This window comes from Pristis pectinata, chromosome 2, assembly GCF_009764475.1.
Source record: "Pristis pectinata isolate sPriPec2 chromosome 2, sPriPec2.1.pri, whole genome shotgun sequence".
Lineage (NCBI taxonomy): Eukaryota > Metazoa > Chordata > Chondrichthyes > Rhinopristiformes > Pristidae > Pristis > Pristis pectinata.
This window is the reverse complement of record NC_067406.1, coordinates 67,543,689-67,565,041: the sequence shown is the minus strand read 5'-3', so window position 1 is coordinate 67,565,041 and position 21,353 is coordinate 67,543,689. Positions and strand designations below refer to the sequence as shown.

General features: G+C 42.0%; 1 protein-coding gene across 5 annotated transcripts in view; it reads left to right on the top strand.

Moving 5' to 3' along the window:
• Positions 1-2,944: 2,944 nt before the first annotated feature.
• Positions 2,945-21,353, top strand: part of LOC127566568 (LIM and calponin homology domains-containing protein 1-like) — a 277,152-nt gene continuing 258,743 nt past the window's right edge. For all 5 annotated transcript variants that reach the window (XM_052008998.1, XM_052009028.1, XM_052009008.1 and 2 more), the window contains exon 1: positions 2,945-3,492. In XM_052008998.1, coding sequence (XP_051864958.1) covers positions 3,394-3,492 — 99 coding nt within the window. In that variant the 5' untranslated portion in view covers positions 2,945-3,393. The remainder of the gene's footprint in view (positions 3,493-21,353) is intronic.

The window sequence follows — 21,353 nt, the reverse complement described above, 5'->3', positions numbered from 1 at the left end:
GGGACGGTGAAGGGCTAGAAATGGAAAGGTAGGGGGATGGGAGATTCAGTAGGGTAAGGGGGTGGTGGGTCGTGGATGGGCAAGGTGCAGATGAGAGCTACATTTTACCTGCAGCCTCCACCAACGCACCTGGTTGGCTGTTATCCCCACTTCACTACCTCTCTCCTAAGAGGCAAGAAGACAAAAAGAAAAGTGGTGGCGGTAGGTAGTAAAAGAGAGAGGCGCGTAGGAGGGGAGATGGAAACCAATAAAGGGTAAGACAATGGCCAGGTTTTCCATTTTACTGCTAGAAATCCCTTAGTATCGAGGGGATTTTTTTCCATCGATTTCCCTCACCCAATATTTATCGTGAAGAAATTAAAAACCATTACGGCTGGAAACAAAGACACGCGAGGCCTTGACAGCGACAGCGATTCACAAGCAGGGGGCAATCTTCACTCGGAGACCAGGCGGGTGTGCAGCCAGGGCCGGGGAAGCCGGCGCCCACAGGCCGAGCCTCTCACTCCACGGCCCAAGAAACTGCACTACAGGCGCCCGGAGCGGGAGGGACGCCGACATCACTCACAGTGACACTGAATGTATATCACGTACGATTACGTCTATTATAAGAATCATCGACACTTTCGACTAAAATGATATTTAATGTTGGAAATCTGAGATTAAAATTGTCACCTTCCGATCAGAACCATTAGTCATCCGGCTGGTAATCACCTCCTCGGTCTGAGCAAAGGTTTTTATTTACCGAGACTTGAACCAAAACTATAACATTGGTGGCAGAATGGGGACTGCCTTTGTTTTGAAGCAGTTGAAGAACTTGCGCCATCAATAAATACTCTTGCACGTTTGACTGCTTTTGTGAGCTAATTTGGCTGCCTGCAGAAATTCATCTCCACTTTTCGCTTGCTCCTTGATGGAAGCCTTGACCCTAACCAACAGGCCCGCAAAAGATCCAATCTAACTGCGAATTGGTGTCCAGCAAGATTATTTCATCGCCCCAAACACTTTTAACAATCTTTCTCCTTATAACGCTGCACCTAGCCGACGACAAGCTTAAAGCTGGAATGGAACTAAACTTGCTGGAGTCATAGAGTTACACAAAACGAAACAGGCTCTTCGACCCACCTATTCTGAGTTGACCAGTAAGGACCCATTTACAACAATCCTACATTAATCCCGTTTTATTCTCTCCGCATTCCCATCAACCTCCCCCCTCCCCTCCAATTTTACCACTCACTGACACATAAGGGGCATGTTACAGTTAATCCACCTCTTTGCCTCTTTGGGAAACAAGAGCGTTGGAGGAAACCCACATAGTCTCAGAGACAACATGCAACTCGGAACAGACAGCACCGGAAATCAGAATTGAACCTGGGTAACCAGAACTGTGAGGTAGCAGCTCTACTAGCTGAACCACTGTGCCATCATAAATGGGAAACTATTCGTCTTACTCAAGAACCAATGTCACTCCATCCTCACTAGTCCAGTTCCGGTATCCAGTTATGTTTGCGTGTGCAAATATTTTCATGTTAGCATTCAGAGACCAAATAGTTGACTTGCTCACTGAAGCAAGTTTAAGAAAGGACCTTACACTCAACATCTGCTAAAGAATGGTCTTCTACCACTCTCCAATAATAAATATCCACAACGAGACCCGGAAAACATGGAGCACTTGTCTTCTCTTGGAAGCCATCTCTCAACGTACAGATAACAATTATGAAATTCACCATCAGCTTTCGTGCACTAGCATAGTTTTGACTATTTGAAGACAAGGCTAATGAAGATCAAAACCTGAAGCATGGCACAAAGCTCATTTTCTAATGAGTCGCTGTAATTCTTGTTCTTCTCTATCTTTCCAAGACTTGGGCTACTTACAGCAGACACCTCAAAGCACTGGAGAGATATTACCAATAATGGTTCCATGAAATCCTCCTATTCCACTGGCAGATAAGTGAATCAATATAAGCATTTTCTCTCCCACCAACATCTCCAACATTGAGGTCCTAATTACAACCTCAGCTGAGCAAGACACATCATTCACCTGCCTAATATCAGGTTCTCAGAAATGACACTCTTCAAGGCATGGTCAAGTGGACAGATAAAAAAGATTCAAGGATGTTCTCGAAGTCTCTGTGAAACAACACAACATTCCCATTGACACCTTATCGCTCATGACCACTCAAAATGGAGAAGGAGCAATCAGGGTGATATTGAGAACCTTGGGTCCATGCATCAGGAGCACAGAGAAGTCAGTGTACATGGAGGACGGAGTGCACTGCATCACAAACAACCCACACACCTAGCTCCTCCTGTCCACCTTTGATAGTAGTGTGGTCCCTACACTGGCCTCATCATTGGCCTTAGAACCCACAGCACTGGAGTGGAAGTAAATCATCCTTGATCCCAGAAGTTTGCCTCAGGAGATGTTAACAAAGTTACCAATAAGCGTATTCAAATTCAGGCTGGATCTACAACAGCAGAAACTAGTCGCAGGAAGGTACTCATGTACCTGTAAACTGGTTTTATTAGATCCACTGAACGGTCTAATAATGTTGCAAGGTGTACCTTCTAATTTATATTTTCAATAATGCACATCTGGAAACAATAACATCTTTGTCAATGTAGTTCTTGTCAATGCTAAAAGCCCGCTAATCAGCAGAGTCCGGTGTTTGGTTTCAGAACCTGCCTAGTTTGTCTGGCGAAATGCGAGGAAGGATTGTCAGAAAGCAAGGTGCAAGTACTTCTGGAAACAGGCGCGCTGCGGACCGGCTGAACTTGATCGCATGATGTGCTGAAACCGACATTTTTAATGAAGCAAACGAAAGGTGCGCAAAGGCAACTGATGAATGACAAAATTCAACATTTCACTTGGCGGCATGAACTTTGTGTTGCTGTGACAGCGTCTTTGCCAGCACTTCATTTCCCCACCTCCGACGCCCACCCAAGTTAAAAATAAGAGAAACAATTAAAATGAACACTGCATTCGACAGCTAGAAGTAAACCCTTTTAAAACCTCTGGACCTGCCTCTCATCGCTGGTGTTATCAGCGACAGCTTTTGCCCATTGCCTGACTACATGGACGAAGGCGCTGGAAGAGGTGTCAGCGGAGACGGTGGCTCTGGATTGCCATTGGTTGCACCGGGGTGGATTTGCTGTGTGTATTTTTAGCGTTGCTTCCCTGTTCAGCGCCGAGCGGCCAGTCTTACCCCCAGTCCTACTCAGTACAGCACAGCTCAAGCCAAGGACAGTGGGGGAACTCACATTAGGATCGTGGCCGGCCACCCTGCCATACCACTTTGAAAAATCAGCACCCAGCCTAGAGCGGTCAGAGTTGAGAGCGGCTTGTTACTGGGACCTGTCTCATTCTAATTCAGTCGGAGGGCTGCGGGCTTGCAAATGGCCAGTCCCAGCGTCAGAGACGGGGAGTGGGGAGAAACTCCGCACCAAGACTCCGGCCCCGGGCCCGCCTTCACCGAGGCGCAACACTGGATAGAAGTAAGTTGACGGCGTTTGCATTTTAATTTGATATTAACAGGCGATTAGGTGGCTCACAATCTCTTTCAAATTCTGTCTCCCATCGACATGTAACGACAGCTGCAAAAACGCATAAAGTATCATCTGCAAAGGGTTTAGTAAAACCCCACCGCAATCCCGTGCAAGTGGCTTTTGTGGCAAGTTTTATACAGGGTGCAACTTAAAAAGAACTGCCTGTAACCTTGAGTGGAGGAGAAGGGTGCATTCCACTTGCTGCAATGGAGCGCGTTACTAATGTTACTCTGTACGCCCGCTCAGTAGCAGCAAGAGGAAGTTTGACCGAGTGCGGAGAGCTCGCATCCATTAGGTGATACATTGGGTGCTTGTGCTTCCAGCAGCGGCGGCGGGCGACAAATAACCCAGCACAAACACTTGCAATGATTTTAGTTCAATGTAGGCGAAAGGGGTCTGGCGTTCACACTCCGTGTGCCAGTTTTACAGTCAGTGCACCGCATCACCCAGACAGCTCGCCGGATAGAACGATACTGAAACGCTTTGTAAGATTGTGCTGCTGGGAGCTGCTTACATTGCTGTGTTCAATATCCGAGGCTTGGAGCCAAGGAAGAGTGGATTTGCCGCAGACTGAGTAAGGCGCGTGAAAGTGCCTGCAGGATCTGGGGATGGCTGAGCACATTAACGACCACATTGCTTGTGCAGTCGAGGGTAGAAGAGCTGTAGGAAGGAGGGAACCGGCGGGGCTGGTGTCCAACAGGCGAGTGTAATGAGCCCCCAGAGCCTGTTGTTTGAGTTTGCCATTGAAAAGCGGGAGAACTTTCCATGACACGCCCCTCCGTACCTCAATTGAAAACTAATGCAGGCCAGGCCTCAACAAGCAAGTGTCTAAATTTTGCAGTGTTACAAGGCAAAACAAGGTAACATGCCATCTTGATACCTGCACCAAAAATAAACACGTCTCTCTTTTATCTCTAGACTTCGTTTATTTAGATAAATAAACTGCATTAATTTAACACTTATGGTACATGTGTATTTGACTTCAGATCAGAGGAAAGTCATGGAGTGGTGTATGAATAGGGTTATTGCAGGGGTGTTCCCCAATATTATCTTGGATCAACTTAATGTGAAAGGCTCAAGAGGATGTGGAATTTTCAAAGTGTGTCCAGGGGAACTTTTTGAGCTGGTAATCCTTCTTTAGTGGAACTATCTAGTTCTAGTAAATCCAGCACATGAGGCTGCTAAACAGGATAGGAGAGGTACTAGCATGGCTAGAAGCTTTCTGCCAGTCAGCCAATCTAAGAGTGGGAATAAAGGGGGCCTTTTCTGGTTGGCTGCCAGTGACTAGTGGTGTTCCGCAGGGGTCGGTGTTGGGTCCGCTAGTTTTCACTGATAGATGGAGGGGCAGGTAGTGTTGAGGAAGCAGGGAGTCTGTAGCAGGACTTGGACAGGTTGGGAGAACGGGCAAAGAAGTGGCAGATGGAATACAGCGTAGGGAAGTGTATGGTCATTCACTTTGGTAGAAGGAATAAAGGTGTAGATTATTTTCTAAATGGGGAGCAAATTCAGAAATTGAAGGTGCAAAGGGATTTGGGAGTCCTAGTGCAGGATCTCCTAAAGGTTAACTTGCAGATTGAGTTGGTAGTAGGTAAGATGCGGTGAGAATGGGAAGATGCAGGTCACGGTTCCAGTTGCCCGTCACTTCAACTCCCCCTCCCACACTATCACTGATATGACAGTCCTCAGACTCTTCCACTGCCAGGAGAATTCCAAGTGCAAACTGGAGGAACAGCATTTCATTTTCCATCTTGGAACCTTGCAACCTAATGGCATGGCTATTGAATTCTCCCACTTTAGATAATTTCCCCCACTCTTCCCCACAAACCCCACCATGCTTCTCTTCCATTTTCTAGCCTTTTTTTCCTCTTTCTCCTTACCTTTGACCCATCCCCTGGTGGATCTGTTCTCCAATCCTCCTCCTCACCTGCCAATCACTATCTCTTACCTGCATCTACCTATCACCACCTATCACTGCTCTGCTTTTCCCTCCTATATATTGGGCTTCCCCTTTTCCTATCTTCAGTCCTGAAGAAGGGTCCTGACCTGAAACATTGACCACCTGCTTTTCTCCACGGATGCTGCCTGTCCTGCTGAGTTCCTCTGGCATCAATGTGTTTTTCATCTAGTTTCCAGCATCTGCAGTCCTTTGTTTCTCTAGCATCCTGGTAAATCTCCTCTGCACCCTCTCTAAAGCTTCCATATCCTTCCCATAATGAGGTGACCAGAACTGAACACAATACTCCAAGTGTGGTCTGACCAGAGTTCTATAGAGCTGCAACATTACCTGGCGGCTCTTGAACTCAGTACCCTGACTAATGAAGGCCAACACTCCATATGCCTTCTTAATAACCCTATCAACCTGCGCAGCAACCTTGAGGGATCTATGGACGTGGGCCCTATGATCCCTCTGTTCCTCCACACCGCAAAGAGTCCTGCCATTAACCTTGTATTCTGCCTTCAAATTCAATCTTCCAAAGTGTATCACTTCACACTTTTACGGGTTGAACTCCATCTGTCACTCCTCAGCTCAGCTCTGCTTCCTATCAATGTCCTGTTGTAACCTACAACAATCTTCTACACTATCCACAACACCACCAACCTTTATGTCATCTGCAAACTTACTAACCCATTCTTCCACAGCCTCATCCAAGTCATTTATAAAAATCACAAAGAGCAGGTGTCGCAGAACAGATCCCTGCGGAACATCAATGCTGACCAACCTCCAGGCAGAATACGCTCCATCTACGACCACCCTCTGTCTTCTATGGGCGAGCCAATTCTGAATCCACACAGCCAAGTTTCCCTGGATCCCATGCGTCCTGACCTTCTGAATGAGCCTTCCATGAGGAACCTTATCAAATGCCTTACTAAAATCTATGTACACCACATCCATGGCTCTACCTTCATCAATGTGCTTTGTCATATCCTCTAAGAACTCACAGTCAGGCTCGTGAGGCACAACCTGCCCCTCACAAAGCCATGCTGACTGTCCCTAATCAGCCTATGCTTCTCCAAATGCCCATAAATCCTGTCTCTAAGAATCTTCCCTAGTAATTTGCCCACCACTGAAGTAAGACTCACTGGTCTATAATTCCCAGGGTTATTCCTACTCCCTGTCTTGAACAAAAGAGCAACATGTGCCACCCTCCAATCATCTGGCACTACTCCTGTGGCTAGGGAAGACGCAACGATCATTGCCAAAGGCACAGCAATCTCTTTCCTTGCTTCCCATAATAACCTTGGATATATCCCATCTGGCCCCTGTGCCCTATCTATCCTAATGTTCCAGCAAATGCTCTTTCCTCACGTTGACATGCCCTAGTGTATCAGCCTGTTGTACACCATCCTCACAAACGCCAAGGTCTCTCTCACTGGTGAATACTGAAGCAAAGTATTCATTAAGGACCTCCCCTACCTCTTCTGACTCCAAGCATATGTTTCCTCTTTTATCCCTGATTGGTCCTACTCTCACTCTAGTCATCCTCCTATTCTTCAGATACATGTAGAACACCTTTGGGTTTTCATTAATCCTAGTTGCCAAGGCCTTCTCATGCCCCCTTCTAGTCCATTCTTAAGCTCCCTCCTGGCTATGTATCTCTCCAGAGCCCTGTCTGATCCATGCTTTCTAAACCTTGGGTAAGATTCTTTCTTCCTCTTGACAAGATATTCTACATCTCTTGTCAACCATCGTTCCTTCACTCTACCATCCTTACCCTGCCTCATGGGACAAACCTATCCAGAACCCCATGCAAGTACTCCCTAAACAACCTCCACATTTCCATTGTGCACTTCCCCAAGAACATCTGTTCCCAATTTACGGTCTGAAATTCCTGCCTAATAGCATCAAAATTCACCCTCCCCCAATGAAATAGTTTCCCCATATTGTCTTCCCATTATTGTTGTTAAGGCAGGGATTAATTAAAGATTGCATGGCTTTGTTGGAGGAGATCTTGTCTGACCGATTTGGTTGAGTGTTTCAAAGGAAAAGGTTACAAAGCATGTTGCTGAGGGCAGTGTAGTTGATATAATCTACATGAAATTTGTTTTTTGACAAGGTCCATGTGAGACACTGGTCAAAAAGGTTAGCATCCATGGGATTGAAGGCAAGTTGGAAAATTGGATCCAAAATTGGCTTGAGGCAGAGGTTGATATTGGAGGGTTGTTTTTGTGATTGGAAGACAGTGACAAATGGTTAACCATAGAAATCATTGCTGGGCTCCTTACTGTTTGTTTAATGCATTAAGAAACTGGATTTGTATGTGGGAGGTCTGATTAGTAAGTTTGTATATAACCTGAAAATTGGTGGTGTTGTTGATAGTGAGAAGGGTAGTCTTAGGCTATAAGATGATATTGATTAATTGGTAACATGGGAAGAGTAATGGTGGATAGAATTTAATCCCAATAAGTTGTAAAGTGATGCATATTGGGAGGATTAATAAGGTTGGGACACACACAATGAATGGCAGGGCCCTAGGGAATATAGAGGAACAGAAGGACCTCAGTGTACAAGGCCAAAGATCTCTGAAGGTAGCAGCATGGTTAGATAAAGTGGTTAAGAAGATATGCAAGGTACTTGCCTTCATTAGCCGGGGTATAGAACGTAAAAGGGGGGTTATGGTACAATTTTATAAAACAGTAATTGGGCCATAGCTGGCATACTGTGAGCAGTTCATATAGCATGATCGTGAAGGTGCAGGGGAGGTTCACCAGGATGTTGCCAAGTATTGAGGATTTCAGTTATCGGGACAGCTGTATAGGCTGGATTTGTTTTTGTTGGAGCAGAGAAGGTTGTGGGGTGACCTGATTCGGGTGTACAAAATTATAAGGGGCATAGATAGGGTAGGCAGTGACAAATGTGACCCTGTAGCGGGCTTTTTCAAAAATCAGAGGGCATAGGTTTAAAGTTGGGGATAAGAGGTTTAGAGGGGTCTGAGGAAGAAAGTTTTCACCCGTATTTAGAATGCACTGCCTGAGGTGGTTTTGGCAGTGGATATTCTCACAATATTTAAGAAATATCTAGATGAGTACTTGAATTGCCAAGGCACAGAAGGCTATAGAGCAAGTGCTGGTAAATGGGATTAATGTAAATGGGAACTTAATGGTCAGCATGAGCATTGGTGGACCAAAGAAGCTGTTTCTATGCTTTATGACTTTGTGACTATCTGCGTCAAGAACATCACAAACTTCATGTAAACACAGCTGCAACGTTTGCTGATTCCCATATTTTCGGGTTGCCACCATAATAAAAATGATTTGTGGCCAAAGTTGTTTTTTATATTTATTCGGGAGGTTGAATTGCAAGTCATAACAACATCCTTCATAATAGTGAATAAGAACATGGCCATGGTTCTTATCAAATATTTCAAGTAACACTGTTGCCCCCGCATAAGAAGGTTGGGTTTTCAAGCTCAGCTCCAGAGATGCTGGTAAATCATTTAAAGAGGCAATTCAGGCCGGTACTCGGGGAATAAAAACAGAAAATGCTGGAAGTACTCAGTAGGTCAGGTTAGCAACCATGGAAAGAGAAGTAGTTAACATTTCAGGTTCGAGACCCTTTGTCACAACTGGGAAAGAGAGAAAACAATTTGGTTTTAAATTGCCAAAGGGTGGGGCAGGAATGGATAGGACAGAGCGAATATTTCTAAGGTTGAGGCCAGATTTGTGGTGAGAATAAGCTGTAAATGGTTATTGAGTTAATGGGGGCCAGAAGAGAGGGAGAATCTGACCAAAGAAATGCAAAAGCTATTACATGAGGGCAATTAGAGAGTGAGAATGCAAACAAAGGAAAATAAAAGTTGTGAATTGCAGGGGTGTCGGATATATCCAATAGGTCATGCTATACTAATGGAGAGAGAGAAACTGAGCCGATATCACAGATAGACTGACCAGTTCTGATGCATACAGACCAAGCAACCTAGTTGTTTTGTCTCTCCCCCTTCTGACACAGGGTCTTCAACCCGAACATTAACTCTATTTCTCTCTCCATTGATGCTGCCTGATTAGCTAAGTGTTTCCAGCATTTTCTGTTTTTATTTCAGACTTCCAGCATCTAACAGTATTCTTTTATTTTCATTTCTAATATTTGGGAGGGAAAAACTGCACAATAATAAGTGGTGACTTTTGAGCAAGCTGTAAACTGAGTCCTGGTGACATTCATTATTTGAAGCCGTCTAGAGGAGTCCTTGCCTCAACCAATTACACAAAAAACAGATGATTTGTGTTCATTGGCTGTGAAGCACTTCAGGATATCTTGGAGTTTGGAATGTTTCTTTTTAAGGTTTCTCAAACTAGTTTTTAAACTTGTAGTTTTTAGTCATAGTTTTAGTCAGTTCCAAATGACTGATTTAAATGGTAATTTTCCCATTGTCAAGGGTTCATGCTGGCACATGTCCTTGAGTATACTAGGCGTAATTTTTGGAGTATTATGCCCCTTATGATCTGAATACATATTCAATTTGACTTAAGAATAACCCAAAATGTGCTTAGTGAAACTAGTGTTAAAATGAATTGTTAAACTATTTGAGTTCTCATTGAGTGAGTATACAGAAGAAATAGTTTTGATTTTATCAGTCAGTATACTTTATCTTCACATAATGATGCAAGATAAAAGACAAACTATTAATGAATGATATTTAAATCATCAGGTTCCTGGTTTAACACAATTATGGTTGTTTTATGGCCCACAGTGATTACCAATTTAGCAAGTCAGTAGTATTGTGGCCAATCTGCACAGAACATTGCAGCCATTGTAAAGTTGGTCATGGCCAAACTCTGTTCAGTAATCCCAGATTGTAAGCAGTTTAACCTGTTTCTTAAGGGGACTTCAGGAGGATGATTAAGCAAAAGGTTCTGAAATATACAGATGTGGTTCCTTGCAAAGTTGGTAGCATTAGAGCTGTTGTTGGCCCTTTCTTATCTTACGAACACCCCATGCCTGATCACGCCCTTTCTGCTTGGACCTTGTAGTGGTGCAAAACTGGAAAGACCCAAACAGATTTTCTGCACTAAGTTAGCTGTTTGCTGCTTGTATCTCACTTTCTTTTTTAATAATTAAGTGTGAGGAGAATTTTTAAAGAGGCTTTTGGGCCTCTCTATTCTGAGGTTTGTGTTTATTTTCAGGTGCTAATAAATTTAGGCCCAATGTCTCGTAGCAATCCTTCATCAATTTTTAGGCCCATTGCTTCAGTAACTGGTCTCACAGACTTTTCTTTGACTCGGCTTGGTGGGCCCGTAGTCTTTATTACCTTTCCTGCTCCCTCAGCTGGTTGGGATTTGATTCCTGGACTACTGTCACTCTCCTTCTGTTGAAAGGAGGGCCACAAAAGATGCCAATAAAACCTGCTATCATATCTTCTTCCTTTGAAAATAGCTTAATGTACAGTCAATACAAAAGTCATTCTATCCTCTTCCAGGTTTAATGTTAATCGTGAGCCTACGGGATGAGGTAACAACTCCATTATTGTAGTTGATTGTGATTGTCCTGAGTAATAGTATCAATGTCTGGTTTTAATTCTGCAGACATTGCAGCTTTCCTTTTTAACCTGCGTAAACTCATTTCGTTTTGCAGCCACATTTCAAAATAGCTGTTCCTTCTATGTTTTTCTGTGCATAAGGGTCAAAAGATCCAACAACATTACAGATGCATTTTTTTACACAAATCCTTTCTCCACTTATTATTGGCACGAGTCGGACTGCTCCCTCACAGCTCCAGCAACCCAAATTCAATCCTGAGCTGAGAATCTGTGCTACCTGTGTGGAGTTTGCATGTTCTCCCTGTGACTACATGGGTTTTCCCTTGGTGCTCCAGTTTCCTCCCACATCTTGAAAAACGTGCAGGTTGGTAGGTTAATTAGCCACAGTAAATTGTAGTGTAGATGTAGATGTGTGGTAGAATCTGGGGGGAGTTGATGGGAATGTGGGGGGAATAAAATGGGTTTGACAATGACTGGTCTAAATGGGTTCTTGATAGTATGTATGTACTTGGAGGGCTGAATGACCTGTTTGTGTGTCATATCATGCTGTGCAGGAATCCTTTGGGAACAGTGACTGTAATTTGGTAAGCTTCAAGGTAGTCATGGAAAAGGTTTGGTTGGTCCTCAAAATATGACCCTAATTTGGCGGAAGGTGGATTTCAATAGTGTAAAACAGGACCTGGTGGAAGTAGATTGGGAGCAGCTGCTAGTAGGAAAAACAGCATCTGATAAGTGGGAAGCATTTAAAAGCATGATAAAACTGTAAGAAGCAAAGATGGTAAGATAAGGGAACATTGGTTAACAAAGGATACTGAGGGTTTGATCAGGGAATAGAAGGAAGTATATGTCAGGTATAGGATTGGTATCGAGTGAGTCCTTTTGAGATTTATAGTGGATGTAGGAGAGAAGAAAGAAATGAGGAAAGCAAAAGGATGCTATGAAGTGACCTTGGCAAGTAGGATTAAGGAGAATCCTAAAATCTTTTATAAGTAAATTAGAAGCAAGAGGGTAGTTGAGGAAAGAGTAGGTCCCCTCAGGGACCAAAAGGGTGATCTATGTGTGGAGCCAGGGGACATGAGCAAGGAGGTGAATGAAAACTTGTTGGTATTCACCTGGGAGGAAAATGTGGAGGCTGGAGAGTTGAGGAAGGGATATGGTAATATTCTGGAGCATATCTGTATCAGGAAGGAGGAAGTGCACATTAGGGTGGATAAACCCCCATGGCCTGATGGGATCTATCTCAGGATGCGAAGGGAAGCAAGGAAAGAAATTGCTGGGTCTTTGAGGAAGATTTTTGCTTCTGTTTTTAGTTATTGGCAAGGTGCCAGAAGACTGGAGAATAGCTAATGTTGTCCCTTATTCAAAAAGGGCAGTAGGAATAAACCTGGAAGCTATAGGCCAGTGAGCCTTACATCAGTGTTGTTGTTGGAAAAGATTCTGAGGGAAAGGATTTATGTTCACTTGGATAGGCAGGGACTGATTTGGAGGATTTAGCATGGTTTTTATGCAGGGGAGATCATGCCTTCATAAATCTGATTGAGATTTTTGAGGCGGTAATTAAGCAAATTGATGAAGGCAGCTTGGTAGATATGGTTTATGTGGACTTCAATAAGGTTTTTGACAAGATCCTGTATGGTAGACTGGTCCAGAAGGTTAAGGAAAAAGGGATCCGAGGTGTGTTGACAAATTGGATCCAAAACTGGCTGGATGACAGGAAATAGAGGATAGTGGTGGGTGGGCGTTTTTCTGACTGGAAGTCTGTAACACATGGTGTACCACAGGGATTGATGCTAGGATCTTTGTTGTTTGTAGTACATATAAATGACTTGGATGAAAATGTAGGTGATCAGATTAGTACATTTGCAAACAACATGAAAATTGGTGGTATCGTAAATAGTGAATAAGGTTGTTTAAAGATATAGTGGGACTTAGACTAGTTGGAGAGTTGGGCGGAGCAGCAACAGATGAATTTTAATCCAGGCAGGTGTAAGCTAATTCACTTTGGGAAGTCAGATTCTGATAGGACATATAGAATAAATGACAGGGACCTTGCAGCTGTACAAAATATTGGTTAGACTGTATTTGGAGTAAACTATGCGCCACACTAGAAGAAGGATATGGTAGTAATAGAAAGAGCAGACGAGAGGCACCAGGATGTTGCCTGGAATGGAGAGCTGTAGTTATAAAGAGAAGTTAGATAGTCTGGGTTTATTCTCACTGGAACGTAGGAGGCTGAGGTGTGATCTGATAGAGGTTTATGAAATTATGATGGGCACAGATAGAATAGCTAGCCAGAGTCTTTTTCCCAGAGCATGGGAATCTAGACTTAGCTGGCACAGATTTAAGGGGATAGGGGAGAAATTTAAAGGAGATCTGAGGGGTAAGTTTTTTCCATACAGAGGGTGGTGAATATCTGGAATGGGCTATCAGAGGAGATATAATTATAACATTTAAAAAGCATTTGGTCAGGAGTATGGCCTCATACAGGCAAATGGGATTAGCATGGAGAGGTGTAGGCTGAAAGGGTCTGTTTCTGTGCTGTATGATTCTATGACACTGTAGCCCCACTTGCCATGTGACACTGGACCTTATGGTAATAGTTCTCAATCCAGGCACTGAGATCGTGGAATTATTGCCCACCTGAGCGCCAACCCACCCTTACAAGATTTACCAAGCAATTTTAAGAAAAGTACTAAGTACATGAGAATTTCTGTTGGTCACAAATAGCTAATATGCAACAATACTAGAAATTTATGAAGAATTACAGGTTGTAACAGCACAATTTTTGGTATAGACTCATATGATTGATATTTTCTGATATTCTTGTGAGGATATGAATAGAGTCTGTTGGTTGAATCATCATTTTTCCAGGCAGGGAGCCTACTGCACCTGGTACTGTCTGGTGGTCTTCCATCCAAGCACTGACCATGCTTGAATCAGTTTAACTGACTGGTCCCAGAGAGCATTGCAAGAATATATATCATTGTTTCTTGGTATCAGTAAGGATTGCATAAGGATACTAGTTATGTTTCAATTATAAAAGTAAATAAAATGATTAATCTACTTTTTATAAGTGGTCTATGTTTTATTAACTACTTGCTAAAACATTGACAACAAAAACTTGGGAATATTAGCTAATTCTGGAATTTCCTGACATCTGGTACAGTCAGAAGCCAAAAAATGGAAATGACCAAAATCTATTGCAAACAAAGTCTCGTATCTAAGCCAATTTTTTTTCGTTAAACTGCAAGTTGTATATTTATTTACAATTAGCTTTCAGTCTTTTACTTTCCATATCAAAATCTACACTTGCACGCTAGCTTGACTGTTCATTGGTAATATCTCATGGGATCCATTTAACTTATTGTTCATTAAGCCATTAGATCCCACAGTGTGGAAATCTAATTTCAGTACAATTTTCACTCAATCTATCAGTTTCCATACTGATCTCTATGATTCACACTTCTCACTACTTCATGCTTATTACAGTAAGTGTTGAGATGTTAAAGGCATGACCAAATGATCAAATGAGAGTTCAGATGTGATGACCTTGCCAACATACGTGCTGTTGCATGAATCTCATGGATTGACAGGCATGATGATTTGGGTCATTGATGCTGGAAATTTTCCAAAAGAGGAAATAAAAACCTCAATGATTTGTATTTATACAGTCCCTTTAATGTAATAAAATTCTCAGGGTTTTAGACGGGAGTGTGATCAAGCAAAATTTGACATGGACCATGAGATAATGGGGAAATAATCAAATGCTTGGCTGAAGCTGTAGACTGTAAGGAAAAGAAAGAGTGAATTCTAAAGCTTAGGCCATGGCAGCTCATTGCACAGCCACCAATAGCAGAACAATTTAAAACCAAGAACACTTTGTAACAAGGAAGAAAAATGTTATAAGGAATCACTACCAATCATTTTATCTATTTCCTGGTATTGCATCATATTGGCTGCATATTAATGATTCTTTAAAAAAATCTCATTCATTCAGCTTGTTGAAGCAGTGAGGCACATATCAGGAAGGGAGACTAGATCATTTTTTAGCTGGGCCATGTTGATTGACTACAGGCAGAAAAAGGAGTGTAAATGTTGCTCGGTTAGGGTGATGGTACCAGCTTTTTAGCAACTGTGATGGGACCAGCTATTAAACGTATGTGATTGTCACCTGAAGACAAAACATCAAGCATGGCTGAGTTGTCCTCAAAAGTAAAATTACTTGCTGATAATCACTGTCTAAGCTCACAAATTATTTATGACCTTTGGGTAAGATGCTTTAGGGTGAAGAGCATCTTGAGAATATTTTTACATATAGAGGAGGAGGACTGTATATTGGAGGAAGAGAGAATACTGGACATAAACAGAATGAAGATTGCCTGGTTATATATTGGAGGTAACTTTCTGAGTATTTGCTGTTAGTAAGGAACCTTATCATTGAAAGCCTAGGGTGACTGCCTACTCTGTTTGGTTGGAGCAGTGCCATCCTACAAAAATCCAGTTCCATGTCTGTGCAGCATGACTGCAGGAAGCTCTTTTTCTTCTGCCACATTAATCCAGGCAAGTAATTGCTTCCATTGGGTTATTGGGCAAAGCAACAGTACACTACCAAAGGCTGTAGTGGGTGGAGTGGACATGCAGCAGGGTGCTGGGGTTGGCAGTTGTGAGGCATCAGCAGGGATGGAAGCCACTAGATCCATCTTCTAATCCCCTCAGTCTGAATTCACTTCTCTGAGCGAATGCCCTGTCTTCTTTGATTATGTGCTGCAGTGTACTTGGTGTGATAGAAAGTTTGCTGATGTCTGACCTATAAAGTCTCAATCACTCAAGACCAGGTTCAGGAACTTGGCCTTGGTGGGACCTGAGGAGCTGTTCCCACTATGCATTTAAACATCGTTGCCACTAGAATGTGGGAAAAAAAATTATGTGTAAATATAAATGAGCACTTTCTTGTACTAACATTAAATTGGCTCGACTGTTCACCCAGCTTTGTTTAAAAGGCATATTAATCAATGTGGCAAGTTAGCATCTTGCATCACCACAAATAATGAAAAAATATGAGGGTGGAGGAGGTAGTGTGATTTGGTAGAACTGCTGGTGAGTACAGTCACAAAATGAGCCATGTTCTTTATAAGTACAATCTGGGGTTACAATTCCAAATACAGTCAGCAGCTTCAATAAAAACATTATTGATTATTCATAGGAGAGCCTGTTTCATGGAAATTAATCCTCCATGGGAATAAATCCTTCACAGATGTAATAAAATAATTGAATTTAAAGAGGACATTTCCTTGTTGGTTGGTATCCTTTGAGTTATTTTTAGTTCAATCGTAGCCTCCTAACTCTGCATCAGAAAGTTTTGAGATCCAGGCACACATCACTGAAATATGCTTCTATTGCAGTATTGAGGGGATAGAGCAATGTTGGGGATGTTTCTTCCAAGTGGGGTTTTGAATTGGGCCCTGGCTGGCATCATAGATGGTTACAAAAAAAATACCAACCCACTACCTTGACAACATGAGGAGAAATATTCTGGTCAATATTTCTTTCTCAACCATCATTGTTTATTTCATTGCAGTTAGTGGGACCTTGTTTTAATTTGGCTGCCAATTTTCCCTATATTAAAACTGATTAAACATCCTGTGGGTATGCAAAGTGGTACATAACTGCAAGTCCTTACTTTGTTTCACAAACTTGATGAAGATAATTCATTTAGGGGCTAGGATGCTGTAATTGGGGGTAGCAAGACATGTAATTTTAACCATCCGTGAATTAATGAAACTTGTTCTTGGCATAGAATTCAAGTCTGTTAAAGCTCTGACATCAGAATATCATTATGATTTGTCTGTCTGGTGCAGTTATAGTGTCAGAGCAAGTTTTAATCTTTGCATCTGCAGACTTGCCACATCCACAGTGCCTCCTCCACTTATTATGAAAGATGATGTTGTAGAGAATGCCACCTTCCTTCATTCCTCATTAATTTGTTTGTTGGTAAATGCTAATGTCTGAAAGGAATTTCTTTTACTATGCACTAACATGCAATCAGGGCTAATCAGACAACAGAATATCTTGGTCCAGTCATTTGCCATGTCCAGTCATGGTTAATTCCTCTTACTTTATTTCTCTTGAACAACTGCTGGAACTACTTAACTGTATGGTGTGAGGCCCACTCGACAAATAACTTGAAACATGATGGTTTACTGAACAATAAACTGCACCAAACATTCGGACAATACAATGTGCATGCAATCTGTGGACAATGGCAATATTTTCTTTGCAATAAACTAAAAACTTCTCAAATTAGCAGTATTTTGATTTCTTTTGGGGCTGTTGTAAATGTAGAATATGTTTATTTCTGTAATTTATAGAATGTAATAATGGAAGTTTACAGAAAGCCTTCTTATTCATGATGACTTGAAAACATGCCCTATCCATTGCAATATAGTACAAGAGAGATTTGTTTCATTTCTCTTGCCCTAATGATTAAATCCAAATGAATTATTTTAGGGAACTACTGGTGTACTTCTGTAAACAAGCCTACAGATTTTACAGGACGATTGAGAGATTCAGAGTAACATTCACAATGTGGCAGCTTTGCTACTGAACAAGTTATAGAAGCAGTAAAAGGTAGGTTGTCAGCATTATGATCCATTAATTGAGGAAAATAGATGTTTGGCAAAATTTTTCATTTGGTTAAGGAGAAGTTCCACATGTAATTCTTTTCATGATTAGTTGGTGCACATGGACTAATGGAATGGATTCAGTACCACTTATATTTCATGGTTAGGAAAATAAACATTTGGCAACACATCATAAAGTTGGCGATTCTTTAGACAGTTTTCTAGATAAATACTGTCGTGTAGAATAGTCAAGGTAAATAGCATGGGTGAGTTTATGGGAAGCTGTATAAGCACGTGATTTAAAAAAAAGGAATAGAAGGTCATGGTGCTTGTGTTAGTCAATGTGATCACTAGCATAGAGCTGCTGGACTGAATGGCCTGCAAAGTGAATGTAATTTCATGTAATCTGGCCATACTGTTTATGCAAAAGATCAGTCTGCTCTTGAAAGTTGTGTATTTAATCATATAAAACAATGTTAATGGAGATATATTGATGAATAAAATAAAACAAAGAATTATTAAATTTGTTGAAAAGATGTGCTAAAGGGAGTAAAATCCCTAGTAGGGACCATTTGGACTACATAACTTGTTTCTGTGTTGTAGACTTCAAGCAATGGTATGGGGAAATGGTGAGTGGGGTATGGTAATGCAGTGTATAGTTACTGACTGAGCAGCAGATCAGGACCATTGATCCAGAGATAAGAGTTTGAATTCCACCGTAATAGATGGGAAATCAAGTCAAATATATTATCAATGGAAAGCCAGTCTTGGAACGGTAACCATGAAATGACTGGAGTGTCATAAGAACACATCTGGTTTATCAGTGACCTTAGGAAAGGAAATCTTTATGCAGTCTGGCCTGTATGTGACTTCAACACCCCCCTCCTCCTCCAAATGTGGTTGACTATTAATTGCCTTCTGGAATAGGAGCAATTAGGGATGGACGATAAATGCCAGTCTTGTGAGTAATGCACACATGAATGAATAAGTAAAAAATCTCCATAGAAGTGTTGTGGAAAGTAGTCACTTGCGACCCAGCTTATCTCCAAGAATATCCAACATAGAAATTCAGGATCTAGTGCAGAATTTGAGTCATGGAGGGTGAATGCTTGTTGTGACGGTTTTGAATGGTTATTGTAATGTTAGCTGGTCCCAGAGGGTCAAGTTTACAGAAACTCTATTTTTATTCATAGTAACTTGCTTCCACTCTAGTTCTGCACACCAGCCATCGCACAATTTGATAGAGTGATGCCTTGAACCCATGGCAAGGAGGTCCATAGTGACTGGAAACCAGGCTCTGCTGCAGACTTAGGATACACACGTCTGTTGTCAAACACAAACAAACACATACATTGGTGCACACACACAGACACTTGCACAAATGCACACGATCTTGCCCCCACCTTCTTTCTTGGCTTCCCCACTCCCTTTCCTCCCTCCTTCCCTTCTAGCCCCCTCCCTCTTTTACGTCCAGTTGTTTCCTCTGCTCTGTCTCCTGCTGTCCTTAAACCAACAGGGCCTCTGTCTTCTGTGCTTCCCATAAACCCACAAAGCCTCTGCCCCTAAAACCCATGCGATATCTGCCTCCTGCATTGCCCTCAAATCCTTGAAGCCTCAGTTCCCTCCTGACCCTAACCCCTTGCAGCCTTTCTGTCCTGAACCATCCTTAATTTCTTACTATGCTGTTACAGATCCTTTTATTCACAGGATCCAAATGACTACAAAGTTATTTAAGGCAAGGAGAGAGTTAATGGAACTATCGGTATTCCTCAGCCCAGGCATCTCTTCGTTTTCTTGTGGCCATCCACCAATCTCGTCCATCCTTCTGTGGGAGGGTGTCAGGGGTTGAAGTGGGTTGGTCACAACCGTATTTGTTTACATGGTGATAGCAGGATCAGCAGTCAGAAGGACTCCCAGGAATGTGATGTGGACACTTCTGCTGTGGCCTGAATTTTGCAGCATCTGCTTCTTATTTTTACAATCTGTTTCTGCTTTCAGCGTTCATATGGAGAGGCTGGATGATGGACGGGCAGACTAGCGGAGGCGGGCTACCACCAGGGATTGGAGAGAAGAGATTGGTGTCAGGGAGATGCCAGTGGGGGAAGGGGAGGCAGAGAGATTTGTGGAGGGGAGGAGATGGCGGGGGGGCGAAGGGGATGTTGCTAGGGGTGAAGAATTTGGAGGTGGGATAAGGGCATAGCTGGATATCCTAGAGAGATTTGAGAAGGAGGGCAGAAATTCACAGAGGGAATCCTTCCTGATCAGGAATTTAAATTTAAATTTATTGCTTTAGGTTTAAACTAAACCTTGTATTCTAACTTTGGTAGAAACTTGTAACCTGGATAAAATATTTTAACTTCTCATTAATATTTAAAGTTGTCATTTTCACAGTGATAAATATCCTCTGCAATCTGAATTGGACAGAAGGTTTTCAATGACTAGTAGTTCTGGTAAAGATGCACAAGAGGCTCCTATGTCTGCAGGACCCTGTGTTCAAGAAGTAATATCTCATTCTGAAAGATAATAGACTGCTTGCAAGGAGAGGTGATTTTCTGCTGATTCACATCAAGGAAGTATTCTCTTCTGAGGGATTGCAAAGGGAATGAATATTAATACCTTATGGTTGATGCCACATGTAAGGAGCAACTTTCATTGTACAAATTAAAAAAAGAATGCTGCAAGTACTCAGCAGATGAGGCAGCATCAACTGAGCAACGCAAGGTTAATGTTTCATAACTTTGACCTTTCATCAAAACTTGTGACATTTTGTCTGCTTTTCATTCAACAGATGCAATAATTATTCAAGTCTGAAGAAACATAATAGTTGATTGTTTATATAACAACATTTCAAGAATGGAAAATACAACGCATCTTTTTTTATTGTAAGCTAAACTTTGAAAGAATTTGAGCCTTTTCTTTGCATCCTCCTTGGCCCTGTTTCTGCAGTGCTGTCAATGGTTAGGCTGTTTGTTACAATGGAGAAAATCTGACAGCTACCATGGGGCTATGTCCATATGAAATACATTGCAGAAATCCAGAAGCTGTTGTAAGATGTACTCTCTTCCTCCACAGGGTGTGCTGTAATAGTTCTTGCTGATATTTAGTCCAAAATCACTGTATGAGCATAAACCTTGTGAGTTGCCCAATAGTGCCCTGTTAAAGATACTTGAAAAAATTGGCATGATTCCAGAGGAATTTTTCATGGTATGTGATTATTACTGTCAAACACGCTCTGCACAGAAAATTTAATTTTGTGAGTGTGAGGTCTCATTCCTTCATAAATTACTTGTTTTTGGAGATTTAAAAAAAATCCTTTTTTAATTTTTTCTGTCTGTCACCTTAGTTTCTCATGGTCTTTCCAAATGTTCATTTTGCTTGTTTTGCATGATTGAAATCTGGTTTGTATTACTTGTTCTATAGCACCTGGTTTAAACTCTGCTTGTCTCAGTGAGGATTTTTCAATCTGATTGCTTGAAGAACCATCCTGTTTTTCTCCAGGTTGGCTGAAGAAGCCACGGATTCCCCTGTAGGCGACAAAAGGCCATAATAGGATCAAATGCCCTAATAGAATGATTACATCAAGAAGCCCCAAAAAATCTTGTTGGCAGCTGTCAACAAAATCCGGGCCTTTATTCTTGAACACAGGGTCCTGCAGACATAGGGGCCTCTTGTGCATCTTTACCAGAACTACTAGTCATTGAAAATTTTCTGGCCAATT